Source organism: Molothrus ater, chromosome 8 (genome assembly GCF_012460135.2).
Source record: "Molothrus ater isolate BHLD 08-10-18 breed brown headed cowbird chromosome 8, BPBGC_Mater_1.1, whole genome shotgun sequence".
In the NCBI taxonomy this organism is placed as follows: Eukaryota; Metazoa; Chordata; class Aves; order Passeriformes; family Icteridae; genus Molothrus; species Molothrus ater.
Window position 1 is genome coordinate 1,820,806 of NC_050485.2, and position 17,543 is coordinate 1,838,348.

General features: G+C 47.0%; 1 protein-coding gene across 1 annotated transcript; it reads right to left on the bottom strand.

Moving 5' to 3' along the window:
- Positions 1 to 1,421: 1,421 nt before the first annotated feature.
- On the bottom strand, positions 1,422 to 12,048 carry TACR2 (tachykinin receptor 2). Its single transcript, XM_036385778.2, has 5 exons — positions 11,630 to 12,048; positions 7,985 to 8,179; positions 4,154 to 4,310; positions 3,267 to 3,463; positions 1,422 to 1,866 (listed from the first exon to the last, which is right to left on the bottom strand). The coding sequence occupies exons 1-5, from the start codon at positions 12,031 to 12,033 to the stop codon at positions 1,671 to 1,673; spliced, it is 1,149 nt and encodes a 382-aa protein (XP_036241671.1). The 5' UTR covers positions 12,034 to 12,048; the 3' UTR covers positions 1,422 to 1,670.
- Positions 12,049 to 17,543: the final 5,495 nt, after the last annotated feature.

The window sequence follows — 17,543 nt, forward strand, 5'->3', positions numbered from 1 at the left end:
ATACTGAGCTCTGTGAGTAGCTGTCCTTCAGTTCCCCAGAGCAGGAGTCTCTGCCTGGTCCCAGCCATGTGTGCCTGGCAGAGCATCCCTCCCAAAGGGTTTTCAGTCCCACTGGCAGAGTGACTTGGTGACATTTACCAATTTTTGGTGGCTGGCCTAAATGCCACCAAAAATTGGTAAATGCCTCTTGCTGCTCTCCCTCTGCCCAGCACACACTCCAGCAGGGCAGCTGTGGGAAGAGCAGGCTGGCCTGGGGAGAGGGCTGGCCAGGTGGACTGGAATGATTTAAAATTGTGAACCTTTTCAGAGGAACCTGGGCTCTCTTGTCCAAACTGTGGGACAAGTTTGTTGAAATAATTGTTCTCCACAGGGCCAGGGAGGTGGAGAAGTGAAGAACATATATCTCGTACCTGTATTGGAGCAGGCTTGGGAAAATCGTATCCCTGAGAACTCTTTAGTTCAAGCCATGAATGCTTTCTCTGGATTTACTGCAGAATTTAAGCCTGGCAGCACTTTGTAGTTTGGCTTTCACTGAGCAAAGCAGAATATTTCAAATAACTGGATCTTGTCAACCTCACAGGAGCTTTTTAGTTGATAAGGTATGGCTCTGTGATATTATTTACAAACCTGTCATGAGAGGTGAAGGTGCTAACCTATCACACCATTATTAAATGCTGTATTACTTTTACATAATGTTTAGATTTCAGCTTCTCCTGGTTTGTGTGCCTGCACATAATGCCTCAGGCTGGGAAGATGACATATTCCAGCTTTTATTTTCATACCTGGGAAGAGCAGTGAGGATAAATATGGGGTAAGTCTGGAAAGAGGAGGTGAAGGGACTATCTGGGAAAAGACAGCAATGGACCACTGCTCTTAGGGCTAAAAGGATGTAAAGAAGGTGGATCCTGATTGGATCCATGAGCCCTGACCAAGCCAGTGGCCATCCCTGGCTACTGACTCTTCTGAGAGCCTCACTCTCCAAATTAGGCACCACAATTAATGTGAAAGAGAAATCACTTTAGCATGGTTTAATAGGAAACTAACATCATATTTTGGGACAAGGGTTCTAGAAATCTAATGACAACATCTTAAGGAACTGTTTCTGCTGGTGAAATTGCAGGCATGAAAATCCCAGAATGCAGAAAATTTTGAGGGCAGGCTGGATTTTTCAGTCTGGGCGTGTTAGTTGTAAACAGGCTTTGGTCCACAGTGCCTTGGGGCTGCTGAGCCCTGGGACTTGGCTGCCCACACAGCCCCAGGGTCCATCCCAGCTGGGCCACGTGAGCCCCAGCCTTTCTGCTCCACTGCCTCTTTCCTGAATTCAAATGTCCTGGTGGAACAGAAATCAGGAGATCACAATGTAGAAGAGAAGAATTTATATTCTCCTGATTGGCACTGCCTCAGATCTGCTTTCCTGATTTTTTGGCCTCCTGGGCCTGATGTCTGTTCTGTATAGCAGTTGTTGATGTAAGGGAGGGCTAAACTTGTACCTGCAGCTTGGACCTACATGGATGTAAGTGTTATCAACACGCTGCCTTCAATGCTGATGGCATCTAAAGAAGACCTGTAGGAAAGAGTTGCTCCAGAGAAAAAGACCTGATTTTCAGGCTTCTGCAGATCTGCTGCCTTGGCTTGGTGTATGGGATGGAGCCAGAACCAGGAGCAGGAAATCAGAGTGTTAATTGGGTGAGGGTAAAGGATGTCTTCTCTTTCTCATTCAGCTGAGTTTCTGTGTTGAAACTTGTTGTTCTTGACTTCCTGTGGGTTGTCTGGTAGAGAGATGGGGACATAAGTTTAAGTTTGTCTTTTTCAGTTGCTTTTATGCAGGGACACCACCGGAAGGCCAGCCTGAATCCAGAGCGAAACCTGGCAAAGGGAGAAAAGCAATTAAGTGGTGAAATGATCTTTCTAATTGTGCAGAGGATGAAAAAACTCATGGCTTGGTCCTACCTGTGAATGATTATGGAAATAAATATTTCTGCTGAAATCAAAGGAATGAGGTGAAAAGCCAAATGCATGAAAGCATGGAGGGAGGTGCACTAGGAGTTTCTGATCAGATTTCCCTGTATTTTAAGTTAACATACATGATCAGTGAAATGGCAGGGGGTTTGATGTGCTCAGTAGATGGTGCTGGCCATGCTATTTGTAACTGCATTTGTGGGACACAGATTTCCATGTATTTTAAGTTAACACACATGATCAGTGAAATGGCAGGGGGTTTGATGTGCTCAGTAGATGGTGCTGGCCATGCTATTTGTAACTGCATTTGTGGGACACAGATTTCCCTGTATTTTAAGTTAACATACATGATCAGTGAAATGGCAGGGAGTTTGATGTGCTCAGTAGATGGTGCTGGCCGTGCTGGTAACTGCATTTGTGGGACACAGAACAGCTGAGGAAAATACATGTGTTTACCCACTGGGAGCTTTAAAAAAAACCCTATTAATAATTAAATGAGGAAGCTGCTTTCTGAGAGAGGAGGGGGAGGACATGTTTGTGTGTTTCATGTTAAATGCAGTTTGGGTGAATGGGCTGCAAAACTCTTCTTTAGCCAGCTCACAGGAGCGAGCCTTGCAGCATCACTCTGGAGTTAAGCACTGCCTGCTGCAGCCCCAGCGACACTGCTCAGGGCCTGTGCTGATAACTATTTATTACCTTTGAAGCTCACAGCGAGCCTGGAGAGGGCTGGGGGGGCTGTGGATGCGGGATTTAGCACGGAGATCCGCGGGCAGCCAGAGCAGCTCCCTGTGCTCTGCAGCGCAGAGCAAGAGGGACATCTCTTGGCACGCTGGGGATGTGCTCCCCCAGCTGCTCCCTCGTGGTGACACCTCCCCACGGCACCTCCACAGCCACCGTGGGCTGCTCCTGCTTCCCACCCGTGGGGTGAGCCCAGGACTGTGCTGGGGCTGGCCTGGGAAGGGCAGGAGGCTGAGCCAGCCCAGCATTAGCTCAGCAGATGCAGTGCAGGGACTGCAGATCCCTCCCTTGGGAGCAGGATGGTCTGTGTGTGGAAACGGGGGCAAATGTGGCTGTGCTGATCCTGTGCCTGCTGCCTGGGCTTTATTCAGAGCCAGAAAATGCTACAGGCTGAGTTAAAAGCTCAGAGTTTATCCCATCTCACATTGTCAGCACAGGGTAAGTTAAGTTGTCTCGTTGGCCTAAGGACTGCAGTTGAAAATCACAGCTGTTCTCACTCCAGAGATTTATGCTTTTTTCAGGCTGAGATTTTACTTTTCTCTGTGCACACATGCTCACACTGGGCTCACCTCTGGTTCAGGCAGCAGTAGATGATGGGGTTGTACATTGTCGAGCTCATGGCAAGGAGGAAGACTGCCAGATACACCTGCTGAATGTATTTCTGCTGGTAGATGTCTTCCTTGAAGCTCCCCAGGATGAAATAGATGTGATAGGGCAGCCAGCAGACAGCAAAAATGATCACCACTACCACCATGGTCTTCACAAACTAGGAAAACAAAGCCAAGGGGATTATTCCTGGGCTCTGGGTGATTGGGCTTGCTGGGGCAGTGGGGAGTGCAGGTGTCACTCTGAGCCTGGTTTGCCCTCCCAAAGTGCAGAGCATGGAATGTGGACCTGGACTGCTGTGGCAGAGAAACCTGGACTGCTGTGGCAGAGAAACCAGCCCTGGTGATGCAAACTGGGAGCAGGGAGGGAGGGAGTGCCCTGGCCATGGAAACTGGAGCAGGGAGGGAGTGCCCTGGTGATGGAACAGGGCGGGGGTTAAAGCAAACCTTTCCCAGGGCACTGAGTGCACTCTGCACAGGGAACTGCTTGGAGCTGCACCAGGGAGATGTGCAGGGACAGGAGATTGCTGCTCTTGCACTGAGACTGCTCCATCCTGCCCAGAGTTTCACCCTGGTTTATCCTGTGTGGATTCTCTTCACTCTCTAAGGGCTGTGGGCAGCCAGCCTGCTGCTGTGAGCCTTTCTTCCTTGAAGGCTGCCTGGTGCATGCCATCACCATTTTTTTTAAACTTGCAGGCGTTTTGGGTCCCTTTACCCTGGTCCCAAAATATTTTGTTAACCTTTCGAGCCCAATCCCACTAGATTCTGTATGGAACACCAGCTCCATTTTGGAACTGGAGCCAGCAGGGCTGGTGTGCTGGGAGTAATGATACTTAAGTTTCACTTCTGACCTTTTTTTTGGCATTAACCTGGTGCTCATAGTGGACTCTGTTCAGGTGGCTGCCTGGAGCTGTGCTGCTCCACAGAGTGACTCCTATAATGCTGTATGCAACAAACATCACCATCAAAGGCAGTAAATAAATCAGCACAATCACAGCAATGTGGTACCTGAAAGAGAAGAACAAGCAGTTTTTCACAGTCAGTGTGGCTCCTGCAGAGCTCTTTCAGAAATTGTCTTTTGGATATGTATGCTGGCTCCCATTAGTGAAACCACAAAGAAGAAATTTTGCCTATAATTATTGTTACAGGGACCTCTGTAAGCAGCAAAATCTCATTTCTCTGGTGGTGTGATGAGGGGTCCTTGGGCTGGAGTCCCTGCTCCTTCAAGGCAGAGTAACATCATTGATCTTTTGGCAGAGGGTTGCAGTCCAGAGCCACCTGCACTGAGCTTTGCTATCCCCCTGCAGCCAGGAGAGAGAGAGAGACATGGTGGTAAAAGTACAACCCTTAAATCACAGATATGGCAAAGGAATAGTCCAGAAACTATAGAGTAACTCCACGAATGCAGCAGTGACAACAATGGAAAAAAGGCAGACCAGGGACTGTGGAAGGCATCTGGCTGCTAACAGGGTGCACAAAATGCAGATAGTGAGGGAGGGATGCTGCCTGTGTTTGTGTAGCTGGCTGGTTTTGTTTGTGTGAGCACACAGAGTTCATGTAGCACCCCCAGCAGGGCACTCAGGCTCTGCTCCAGCTGGAGGCACTGGCACTCATCCCCTCAGCTGTATTTTAACCTCAGCCCTTTCGAGCTTTCTGTGCCACCCCACAGACTTCTGCAGGTTCCCTCCTGCTGGGGGCTGATCAGTTTGAGCAAGCACCATTTATGGGAAGGGAACAACCTGCTCAGTCCCTTCCAGCAGCTGCCAAATTAACATAAACACAGTGAAGAGCAGGATTAGGCAGGAGGGCTCTGGCACACGCTGCTGGCAGTGACCCCAGGAGACTGGGGGGGTACAAATGGTCTTTCTCAGTCTGACCAGGCTCTGGGGTCACTCCTCACATGAGAGCTTTGCTGTTGGAATGGGGTTTGGGGCCTGCAGTGGTGTTTGTTCCTTGGGGTGGCTGCAAATACCACACTGGTGGCCGCATAGAGGAAAATATTATATTTGTGAGATGTGCCAGTTCATCCCTGCCTTTCTTCCAGTTTTTCCTGCTGTGCTCAGAGCAGATCCTCTTTTGAAGGTCTAATGCTGTGTGTGGAGTGCAGCAAAGCCCTTTTAGGGTTCCCATCAAGGGAGGATGGGAGCCTGAGTTTGAGCACATGTAAAAAGAAACTCTCAGTCTTGTACCTTTACTACTTTGCTGCAAAGTTAACCTGTCACCAGAAGAAAATTCCTCTGTGGTTAAGGTTCTTTACTCTATATCCTTAATAAACTTCTATATCCTTTATAGCCAATATTTTTCAGGCACTGGCAGCCAGTAGTGCATTGTTTGGGGTTTTAAAAATTATTATTAATATTTCTTTTTTTACTTCTTTCTGTCATAATTATGCACATCTTTCCTTCAGAAAAGGATTTTCCTATGTTCTGAAGTCTAGAAATTTTGAAAGATGGGTTTATTCAACTGCAAAGGATTCAGAGGGCACGCAGTCAACACAGGAACCCAGCTCTCAATTTTTTTTAGGGTTTTTTGGGTTTCTTAATATTTCTTTTCCTTGTTATTTGGCCTGGTATGAATGGCTGCACATGGCTTTTTCTCCATGGTTTGCATTGCAGGCATCTGTCCCAACAACCCCATCACCCAGTTTGATTTCTGGGGAGCAATGTTCCCCACTTCCTTTCTAGGAGAGATACCAGAACCTGCAGATCTGAGGCTGTTCAGGGAGACAGAGCTGGTGAGTGATGGATTGTGGTCAGGAGCTGCTGCTCTTCAGCTGGAGATCCCAGAAAGGACCTGCCCTGCTATTTGCCACACTCAGGACCAGCCTTTGCAGCCCACAGGGACTTTGTCAGCATGCTGGGGAGCTCAGCTGAATCCTTTCTGTGCCATGGATGTGGGAGAGATAAACCTCATGCTTCTCATCTGAATGGAATAGTCAGCAGTGACTCATGTATTTGTGGTTATGTATTCTCCCTCCTCCTCAATCCACAGCAGCCTGGCACACTGTTCCCCAAAAAGCACCAGAGGGTACCAAAAAGGAGCCCCTAGGAGGAGGAACATCACCCAGCATGAGAGATCTGAGCCTGATTTTACTCTTTGCTCAGTGGGGAACAACTGGCAACCACTGCCTGAACATGCTGCAGCTGGGGCAAAATGACACAAAGGTCGTGGAACTTGGCACATATTAGTGTGAAAATCAGTTAATTGGTAATAGCTAAATTGAGGAGGCACCCAGCTGCCTGCCAGAGATGAAGAGTGAGCAGGGAAAATGTCCCACGTGCATGGAGCCTTCACAGTGGGGTTTGGTTTGAAAAACTGTTTGCACTTTGGTAATTGATTTGTTCCTTTTCCACTATCTCTTTCATTGCTTCTTTGTATAAATTTATATGTTTTTTGTTTGATAAATTTCTCAAAGGTGCATGGTGTGCTCTGACTGATGAGTAATCCCAGGAGATCCCCTGAATGCAGGGTATGGCCTGTTTCATCTGTTTGAACAATCTTGCTTTCAGGTAGGAGGAAATAATCTCTGTGAGGCTCAGGAACCCTCAGGAGTGCAGATGTGTGCCCAGATAAATATGTCTATAAAACCTTGGGATGTTTGAAACATGCTGCTCTCAGGTTTTATTTTCCTTTTCCCCCACAAAGAGCAGCATAATTTTTAACTAATTACATTAGTAATTATGCTGTGCTGCTGGTGTGAGGAGGGAGCAGCCCTTTATGTCTTCTGCAGACAGGCTTTGCAAGCATTCCCCTTAGGGAATTTTTCATAGAATCCCAGAATGGTTTGGGGTTGCAAGGCACCTTAAAGATTATTAAAATCTCTTCCAGGTTGCTCCAAGCCCTGTCCAACCTGGCCTTGGACACTTCCAGGGATCCAGGGGCAGCCACAGCTGCTCTGGGCACCCTTTGCCAGGCCTGACCTCCCTCACAGGGGAAGGATTTCTCCCAATATCCCATCTAACCCTTCACTCCATCAGTGTGAAGCCATTCCCCCCATCCTGTCACTCCAGGCCCTTGTAAAAAGCATTCTCGCTCTTTTATTTAAGTTATTTTTGCAAGTGCCTTACCAACAAAAGCCCAGCCAAAGATGCTTTTTCCTCCTAATTATGTCCATCTCTGATGCTTCATTATTAGCACAAGAGCAGACTGGGCTCTTTACCCTGATTTTTGGAACCCTCAGGAGTGCAGATGTGTGCCCAGATAAATATGTCTATAAAACCTTGGGATGTTTGAAACATGCTGCTCTCTCTTTTATTTTCCTTTTCCCCCACAAAGAGCAGCATAATTTTTAACTAATTACGTGGCTTCTCAGCATTAGAGATGCCCAGTTTCCTCCTGCCTGACAGAGGAAGAAAATCCAGAACCTCTCAAACCAGGATTTACTGATTAGTTAGAGATTTTTGCACTGGTTTCTCTTAATTTCCCCAAGGCCTGTCTGTATGATTTCTGGACATTATAACCAGTTTTCAAAGCAGGGGAGGGTGGCAGGTTCAGGATGACCCTGAACCACCACCACCTGGCAGCTTTTTGCACATCTGGCTCCAATGGAGTTTGGATGGGCTGCCCCAGCCCCACATTCTGCTGCTCTCTCTCCCAGCGCTCCCCACAGCCAGCAGTTTGGAGCTGAAATGATTTTCCTGCTTAACTTTAGGCAGAATTGGGAGTTTCATGGTGTCCCTTACGCCAGCTGGTGCTTGGATCCCACATCATCAGGCCAGACCACGATGCATTTCATGGTGCCATTGTCCATGGTGATCTCAGCATAGAAGCACTGAGGGAAGGCAAGCCCAAATGCCACCAGCCAGATGATCCCAATGATGACTCTGGTGCTTCCAGCAGACAGCCTGGGCTTGAAGGGGTGAATGATGGCCACATACCTGCAACACACAGGTGCAGTGCTCTTACAGTGAGACTGGCAATCTGTACAACAAACCCAGCAAGCGTAAAACTCACCAGGAGTGAGTGAGCTTTATTAATATAGACATTTTGACAGCTTCCAGGCTGTAAATAATAAGGAACTAAATCCTTTCTGAAGAGAATGATTGCAAGTCTTAGGGCAGGATTTATTAAACCCACATGGATGGATGCTGCTGGTGTGAGGAGGGAGCAGCCCTTTATGTCTTCTGCAGACAGGCTTTGCAAGCATTCCCCTTATGGAATTTTTCATAGAATCCCAGAATGGTTTGGGGTTGCAAGGCACCTTAAAGATTGTTAAAATCCCCAGCCATGGGCAGGACACCTTTCACTATCTCAGGCTGCTCCAATCCCTGTCCAACCTGGCCTTGGACACTTCCAGGGATCCAGGGGCAGCCACAGCTGCTCTGGGCACCCTGTGCCAGGCCTGACCTCCCTCACAGGGGAAGGATTTCTCCCAATATCCCATCTAACCCTTCACTCCATCAGTGTGAAGCCATTCCCCCCATCCTGTCACTCCAGGCCCTTGTAAAAAGCATTCTCACTTTTTATTTAAGTTATTTTTGCAAGTGCCTTACCAGCAAAAGCCCAGCCAAAGATGCTTTTTCCTCCTAATTATGTCCATCTCTGATGCTTTATTATTAGCACAAGAGCAGGCTGGGCTCTTGAATATCCTTTACCCTGATTTTTTCCCCACTGCTTTTGAGCTGTGGAAAACTCTGCTGCCTGCCTCTGTGACTGCCACTTGTGCTTGCAGAGCAGGGAAGGGCTGCCCCTTTCACCCACACCTGCTCAGAGCCCTCAGGCACATCTGACTATTGGATTACTCAGGAGCTCTCTGGTTTTAAGTTTCCTGTGTGGAAATGCACGGTGTTGTAACGAGTACACAATCAATTATGCATTTCTTGTCATGCTGTCCCCATTCTTTGTCATGGTTGCAACAAAGGCAAAGTAGGGTGGAAAATGCCAAAATGCCCATTGCTTCCTGGTTTTCATAGGAAAAATCTGACAAATTTTGCTGTCTCTTAGCCAGGCTGTTGGTAGGGAGCTCTGCCCAGGACAGGCAGCACAGTGAGCAGTGCAGGGCCTTATTTAGCTATAAAATATTCATGTCACCTCACTTTTCCTCAGCTTGCCATAGGCAGTGTAGCACAGTGCTCCAGTCTGCTCAGGGAGGAATCCACTGGTGGATATTCTCCAGATTATTTGCCCACAAAAGTGTCTGAAATGATGACCTGTGACCCTCAGTGAATGGCAAATCCTGGGAAGAAATTATGCCAGCCACTGTGCTGTCACTGCAGCCATCAAAGGTGTTAGAGGGCTGGGTGCAGGCTTTCCCACTGCCAGGGAAAGCCACCCCTGTGGCAAGCTGTGATTTTAGGTGAGCTCCTGCAAGCTGGGGGATTTAGCAAACCTGCTGAGATCTCCTGGCCCCTTTGCTCCCTGCTGCTCGTGCTTGTTGTGCCCTCTCTCAATGCCCTGTGACATCCCAGGGTGCTGGGACCACAATCTTTCTATGCTCCTCATCCATGTAGACAAAACAAGATGAATTTTGGACCCTCTGGTGCACTTTCCAGTGAGGGCATAGGAGACTTTGCTGAGCAGAGTGTGAAACTGGAGCTGATCAATCAGGCTGCATTTCTGCCTCGAGCACTGCAGTGGGAACAGCTGCTCTGGGAATGGGGAAATGGAGTGATCCTGAACCCAACAGTGAGCAATACCACCAGGGGCTTTTCCATCCCAGACAAAAGTGACTTAGAGCTATCACTTCTCAGCCTCCTTCCTTAAAATAAACCACTTCAGAAGATGTTGTTTTTATGGAAGTTAAACACTGGGGCTGGAGTGGACACAAGTTCTCTTAACAATAAATGGAAGCGTCGAGTTTCCAGGAGACAGTGTCAGGATCTATTTTAAGGCCAACCAAAGAATAGCTAAATATGGTTTGCAGAGAGGTGCCAAGTTCTCTTTCTGATCTGTGCCACATGACTAAAGAGATTTTGGCTATAGGTGCTTTCACCAAAAATCCCTAAGGAACAAGATTAAGAAGATGTGACAACAGGCTGAAACAGCTTTTTAAAAATATTCTTTGTCAGACAACATGTATAAAATAGCAGCAAACAACAACCCTTGATTTACAGCCAGGAGCAGCAAAAGAGTATTTGAGTTTAAAACTGAGCTGCCACTGGTTCTAAATAGGGATTTGCTTCCATCTGGACAACTGCAGCCTGACAAACACGACAGGGCACGTCCTGTGCCCTGTCCCCAGCTCCTGCACAGATTTCAGCGGGCATTACACGTGAGAAAAGCCCTTTTCCCTCTCCCAGCCTGTTTATCCGGGCTGATTGGTCTGTGATTGCTTCCTGTGGCTCAGGACGTGGGCAAGGATTTTTGGGGGGCTCCAGAGGGAGGCTGGATCCCTGCTGCCCCCAGGGAAACCTGAAGGAAAGTGCAAAGTCAACAGCAGGGCTTTGATAAAGGAGTGCCTTTATCTCACTCCTTTGATAAAGGAGTGCCGGTATTCCACTCCTTTGATAAAGGAATGATGGTATTTCACTCCTTTGTTAAAGGAATGATGGTAGTTTGCCGGGTCAGGCTGCCCCAGGGAAGTCCTTGCCAGTGAGGCTGCAGCAGGGAGAGGGGAAGTAGGGATGGAAGGAAGGAAGGAAGGAAGGAAGGAGGGCAGAGAGCCTAAAGGGAAATAACCTCCCCTGCTTCTTGCACACAGCATTGCCTTCAAGGGAGGAAACTCCCACAGGCTTTTGGCCACTTTCTAGTAAAAAGGAAAAACAGCTTCATGCTATTTAGCAATGAGCTGTAAACACAGTCAGGCTCCAGAAATTAAAGCTTAAGTGAAAGTGACTTGGCAGTTGGAAGTGAATTTTATGAAAATACTCAATTGCCCCAGAAGTCAAACAGAATCACTGTAATTTCTTCCCTCCCTCTCAGAGTAAGTCATTCTAATGAACCAGGGGAGCAGACTCTGCCATTTCTAATCTAATTCCCATTATTTCTGGTGGTTTGCTGGACTCACAGCAGGATTAGGGCTGCTGATAGTTTCAGCAGCCTGCAGCATGTTCTCCTTTTTCCAGATATATCTGTCTCATGGTTTAAAAAAAAAAACAAACAACAATGCCACAGGAGGGTTTTCAGGATGACTGGGAAACAATTTATGATCAATAATGTGGGAACAGCAAAAATACCAGCCACTTCCACTTGTTACAGATTTGGAGGGGATTCAGACCAGGGAAAAAACTAGAGGATCATGCCATAAGTAGCATCAAACCCCACAGTCTGGCACTCCTTCCACTTTGCTGATAAGGCACCTTACAGACTGGGGGCCAAACTATTGCAATGATTTTTTCATCATTTACAGGGGATCTTTTTGAACCTCATCTTCTCCATTTGCCTCTTACCTCTCTGCAGCCACGGCTGTCATGGAGTAAATGCTCACAAACACTGCAGTGATGGGGAACCAGTTCTGAAACCTGCAGAATTCCTCACCAAAGTACCAGACATTGTGGCTGGCATAGATGAAATTGAAGATGGTGTTGAAGGCGGACATCAGCAGGTCCGAAAGGGCCAAGTTAACGATGAAGTAATTGGTCGCCGTCCTCATCCTCCTGTGAGCCAGAATAATCCAGATGATGGTGGCGTTGCCAAGGATGGATGTGACCACGATGAAGGAGTAGGTGATGGCCCACAGAGCAATCCTCCAGCCTGGCTGGCTGAACTGGGTTGCTGCTGTCCAGTTGCTGCCATTCTCCAGGGAGCTGGCCTGTGAAACGTTGCTGGCGTTAAAAACAGAAAACACGCCCATGGCTTTTCACTTCTTGTAAGTGTAGAAGAAAATCTTCTGGCACCTGCTCATTTCCTTGCAGTGGATGCTGGTGTATGAATTTCCATGCATTTAACCAAGTGCTGTTAAAAGGACATCAGGATGAGCTGTCTCATGTCCTCTCCTCCTGTCTTGCAAGTGATGCAATGCAGTTCCAGGAGAAGATGAGCCATGCCAAGGGCCTCCTCCTTCTTCCCTGGCGTTTTAACCTATGCTTGAAGAGCAAAAAACTGAAGAACAACTCTCTTCATCAAGTTTCTTTTTCCTCTAAAAAAGGAAGGAAAAAAAAGGGAAAGGAAGATGTTTTCCAGGCCAGCAGCAAGTGATGTCTTCCTTTAGATTACTTTCAGGGACAAGAGAGCATAAATGGAAGCCAAAACCCACTTCAATCCAAGTAGAAACTCTTTGACAGGGCAGCAGTTTTCTAAAGCACCAGGTGTCTGAATCCCCTGCAGTGGGACTGAGGACATTTGCTGTTTTCTTTCCCTGTGCAACTATTAAGCACAAGGCAGGAGTTGCACTGGGATAAAATCTCAACAGGTTTTAAGGGGACTTTGAAAGGAGGTGGAGTCTCTTGCGGGGAAAAATTAAACAACCAATTTGACATCAAAGTAAATGTAGCAAAGTGGTATGTGAAGCTTCCCCCCCTGCTGCACTCAGTTTTGAATAACCTCTGCAATGGCCACGCTGCTCTGTCAGGATTTTACAGGCTTACATGCAGGGGTAGTTACTTCTCCAGGTTTACCAATCCTGAAATCCACAAGTTTGCAGGACGCTGCCTGAATTCCCGTGAGCTCTCCCAGCAAGAGAGAAACTATATTTGATGCAATTCAGCAAGATTCTTCCTTTTGGATGGCTGCATCCCCTTTCCCAGTGTGCGCTGTGGGAACCTGGTGACCCCATGCAGGCAGAAATTTTGGGTAGGAAAGAGGAACCCCTGGCTCTGCTGGGAGCACAGCGCTCCTGCTCGCTGTCAGCTTAAAGCAAACCAGAAGTGACACTCGAGGCTGAGATTTCCAAGAGTACTTGGCACTGACTCATGCCTGGGAGCTGAAGGGGTTGCAGGTATGAGGAGCTGCCTCCAGGACTCAGAGTGCCTCTGGTGCTGGGATGGCAGTGGTTTTCCTGCTCCTGCAGCTGGTGCCAGGCTCTCCTGTAACAGGGCAGTGCTCATCACTTCAGCATCCTTTGCACCAGCTCAGCCCAGAATCTTTCCTTGCTTCATTAATTTCTGGAGGCAGCCTTGAGTTAACACATCACCAAACCAATGCTTTCAAGCAGGTTTTCTCTGCTTTTTGTGAAAAATGCATATTTTATGATTGGCTTTTTGCAAATATTCAAATGAATATTTTATGTGTTGTGTTAGAAAGTTATGCTGTATTAATTCTCTTAAGCAGTGTGTTAAATACAGTTTTAGGTTATAACATAATGTTAAAATAGAAACCATGCTATGTAAGATAGTTTTTTTTTTAAAGAGAGGAATGAAGTATTTGCACCAGAGAGTAGCCACAGGACACCTGAATCTTTCAGAGAAAGAGAATTTATTGCTCCATTATCGAGTTCTTCCTGCCTCCCTCAGCCCTGAAGACTCAGTCAGGATTCAGAGGAAGAAGCTGACACTGCCCAGACAGAATCCTGGGTTTGAATGGAATTTATGCATCATGGATGAGGTGTGTGAATATGTAACAGGCTGTTGCTTTTAAGGGTTAATCCTCTGTTAATGTGGGTCCTTTTTCAGGCTTACTTTGCCCAGAAGAGGTACCCAGACCATCCATAACTTTGTTTCTATTGTCTCATATTGTCCTAATCCCAATTGTTCATATTTTTATTACTCTAATTATATTACTATTTTTATAACCATTTTATCAGTACAAAACTTAAAAAATTTAAAAAAACAAGTGATTGGCATTTTTCACACTTTTAAAGAAATCAATACCTGCAGTCCTGTATGTAATGTCTCCTCCTCTTCCCTGCAGGTAATCCCTCTCACTCCCCTACTCAGAAACTGAAAATGCACACTTGTACCTTTCTTCTCGAGTGCATTACAAAGCTCTTCCAGGTGCTTCTTCCAAGTCTTACACCTCATTAAACAGCTTAGGGACCTTCCACTTTCTGTACACAGTTCAGGAGGGCTGTTCATGACTTGCAATACCAATTCAACACCTAATCGTGTTCTTTTTTTTAAAATGCTGTCTGAAATCCCTGCAAATTTGAAGGAGAACAGGAGCAACAACCTCCCCACATTTCACTGGGAGTGCACCAAAGTGGTTTATTGCTTACAGAAAGTAGAACGGGAGCAAGTGCTCAGAAAAAGGGCTGCACTTATTGACCCTTCAGTGGGGAAGCTGTAACCTCTCTTGGCTGGCTTTGAAGACATTCAAGGTGCTCAGGTTTCTTAGGGACCTTCTAGTGACCCATCTGCCCCGGTCCCTGATCTGTTACTCAGGTGATAATCGAGGAGCAGCCACCCTTTGGTCAACATTTCATCTTATGAGTCAGGAGGGATTTGCCTTCCTGCATCCACACCCACTCCTTTTATTCCTGTGCTGGTTGTGCATTGACAAGGTTATCATCCTGGAGCCTGGCCAGCCCTTTAGTGTGTGCTGTCAGCCTTTTGACTTGGAAACTGGAGCAATTTTTGACACAGGCTGCCTCCAGATTCCTCAGGGAAGTCACATTTGCCTGAGACAGTGGGTAAAACCTCCTCAGCAGTGGTTTTGGAGTTACACCAGAGGAAGGGATCACCTGAGAGCAGGGGGTTTGGCTGGTTTCACTGTTCTTTTTATTATGGGCAGGATTGTCAAGGTCAAACGTTACCGTGCTGAGTCACCAGCCCCAGGTCTGAGCAAAGGGTGAGAGGTGCAAACAAAAGATGTGGGTCTGCAAGGCCAGGAAGGGTGATTGAGGGGGGTTTTGTGCTTTGGAAACATAATGCAAGGTAATATAGGCAGTGGAGGCTTTAATTGTGTTGCAAGTTGGACTCTGCTGCTGGAGGAAGAACCTTTGTCAGGGAGCAGCTCTGAGAGCAGGACAGGAGGACCATGAGCATCCACCTGGGGTGGGCAAAGTGCAGCTCCCTCAGCCAGAGCTGGGCTGGAAGGAAGCAGCAAAATTGCCTCTGGTAGCACTGAAAACCTTTGGGTCTTTCTGACATGGTTTGGTGCAGGGCTAGCTGTGGTTCACTTCTTTCCAGAGAGCTCCTAAAGCCCTGGGGCAAAGGCTCTGCAGTCCATGGCTCTTGGTGTCTTCAGGACAAACCCTGGCCATGAGTGAGGAAATGTGGAAGTTACTGATCCTTAATATTGTGAAAAATGCCAATCACTTGTTTTTTTAAATTTTAAAAGTTTAATGATAATAAAACGGTTATAAAAATAGCAATATAATTAGAGTAATAAAAATTTGGACAATTTGGATTAGAACAATATGAGACAATAGAAACAAAGAGTTACAGACAGTCTGGGTACCTTTTCTGGGTAAAATAAGCCCAAAAAAGGACCCACGTTAACAGAGGATTAACCCTTAAAAGCAACAGCCTGTTGCATATTCATACACCCCATCCATGATGCATAAATTCCATTCAAACCCAGGATTCTGTCTGGGCAGTGTCAGCTTCTTCCTCTGAATCCTGTCTGAGTCTTCAGGGCTGAGTGAGGCAGGCAGAAGTTCTGGAAGAAGTTCATTTCTTCTGATAATGGAGCGATAAATTCTCTTTCTCTGAAAGATTTGGGTGTCCTGTGGCTGCTGTCTCAGTGCAAGTCCTCTCTTAAAAAAAAAAGTATCCTGCATAGCATAGTTTCTATTTTAACATTACATTATAACCTAAAACTATATTTACCACAGTACTTAAGAAAATGAATACAGCATCACTTTCTAACATTACACATATAATATTCATTTGAGTATTTGTGAAAAGCCAATGATAAAATATACATTTTTCACAATATGAACAAAACCACTGCTAGTTGTGCTCTTGGATGGTCCCAGGAGCAGATGCTGTAATGAACAATCTGCCAGGCTCTTTTTTGGCAAACTGCAGCCCTGTGCTGCACTGGGCTCAGGGGGAGAGAACCCAATCCTGAGGGACCCTTAGGCAGTCCATAACATCTTACTTTAACCACCATTTGCTGCCAAACTATATACTGTGTCCAGAAATCTTGCCATTTGTATAGACAAAGTCTGGGATTCAGGAAAAGAAAGGGATTGCCCAATTGTGGTCGTGCAGTTTCAATTATTGTCGAGCAGTTTCCAAACAGGAACCTGTTTTGATACATTGACTCAGTTCTGAGGGAAAACAACAGGAAAACAGACACTCCTTTACTCAACTTCCCCATCCAGCAGGATGTGCCCTGAAATTTTACATGCAGGAATCAGCACAAAGGACAAGGTAAGGTATTAAAAAGGTCAAATCAGAACAATTAATTTAATTAAATAGTCAAACAAGGAAGATGCCTAAGTGACAGAACATGCTTGGATGTGAATGACACCCCTGAGACATGGAGACCATGTGACAGACACTAATTCCCAGCAACTACATGAGATGGGATTTCCAGCCTGCATGCCACTGCTGAGTGTCAGGGATGTTTGCAAATCTCTCTGAAAATGGAGGCTGTTGATACTTCAGAGGATGACTGCTCTAGGACATTGTGTTTCTGTCAGAAACATTAGAGGTGAAGAGCTGTTCTGTTGCTGGGAGTGTCCTGGGCTGGATTGTTTTCCAGAAGCAGGATGTAGTAGCACTGCAGGCAATAGCAATAGTACTCTTTATAACAGAATTATCCAGGGAAATTTTTTAGCCTTTAGAAATGAGACTTTGGTGCATTGTGTGACCTAAAGAAATGATGTGTGACAATGTTTACACAGTTCTCATAGGCAGCTCAGAGGTTTCCCAGTCTCTTTGCTGGGTAACTTAGGGATAAATGCTGCCCCACTTCATCTCCCCTGACAGCAGACACTGATTTTCAATGCCATCTGTCTCTGCTCCGGGCCAGGCTCAAACAACCGACTCTGTGACAGTTCTCTGCCGCTTTGAATGAGACTGTTTTCCCTGGGGGGAAAATAGCCCTTTGTGGGACAGGAGTGCAGCACGGCGGGCTTGAAAGGGCTGATTTCATCTCGGAGGCACGGATGGCGTTTGCAGTTCATGATCCAGCTCGGAGCCGGCAGGATGGGGATGGACCCCGGAGCAGGGAATCTGCTGATGGACCCTGGTGCAGGGATCCTGCTGATGGACCCTGGAGCAGGGATCCTGCTGATGGACCCCGGAGCAGGGAATCTGCTGATGGACCCTGGTGCAGGGATCCTGCTGATGGACCCCGGTGCAGGGAATCTGCTGATGGACCCCGGTGCAGGGAATCTGCTGATGGACCCCGGAGCAGGGATCCTGCTGATGGACCCCGGAGCAGGGAATCTGCTGATGGACCCCGGAGCAGGGATCCTGCTGATGGACCCCGGAGCAGGGAATCTGCTGATGGACCCTGGAGCAGGGAATCTGC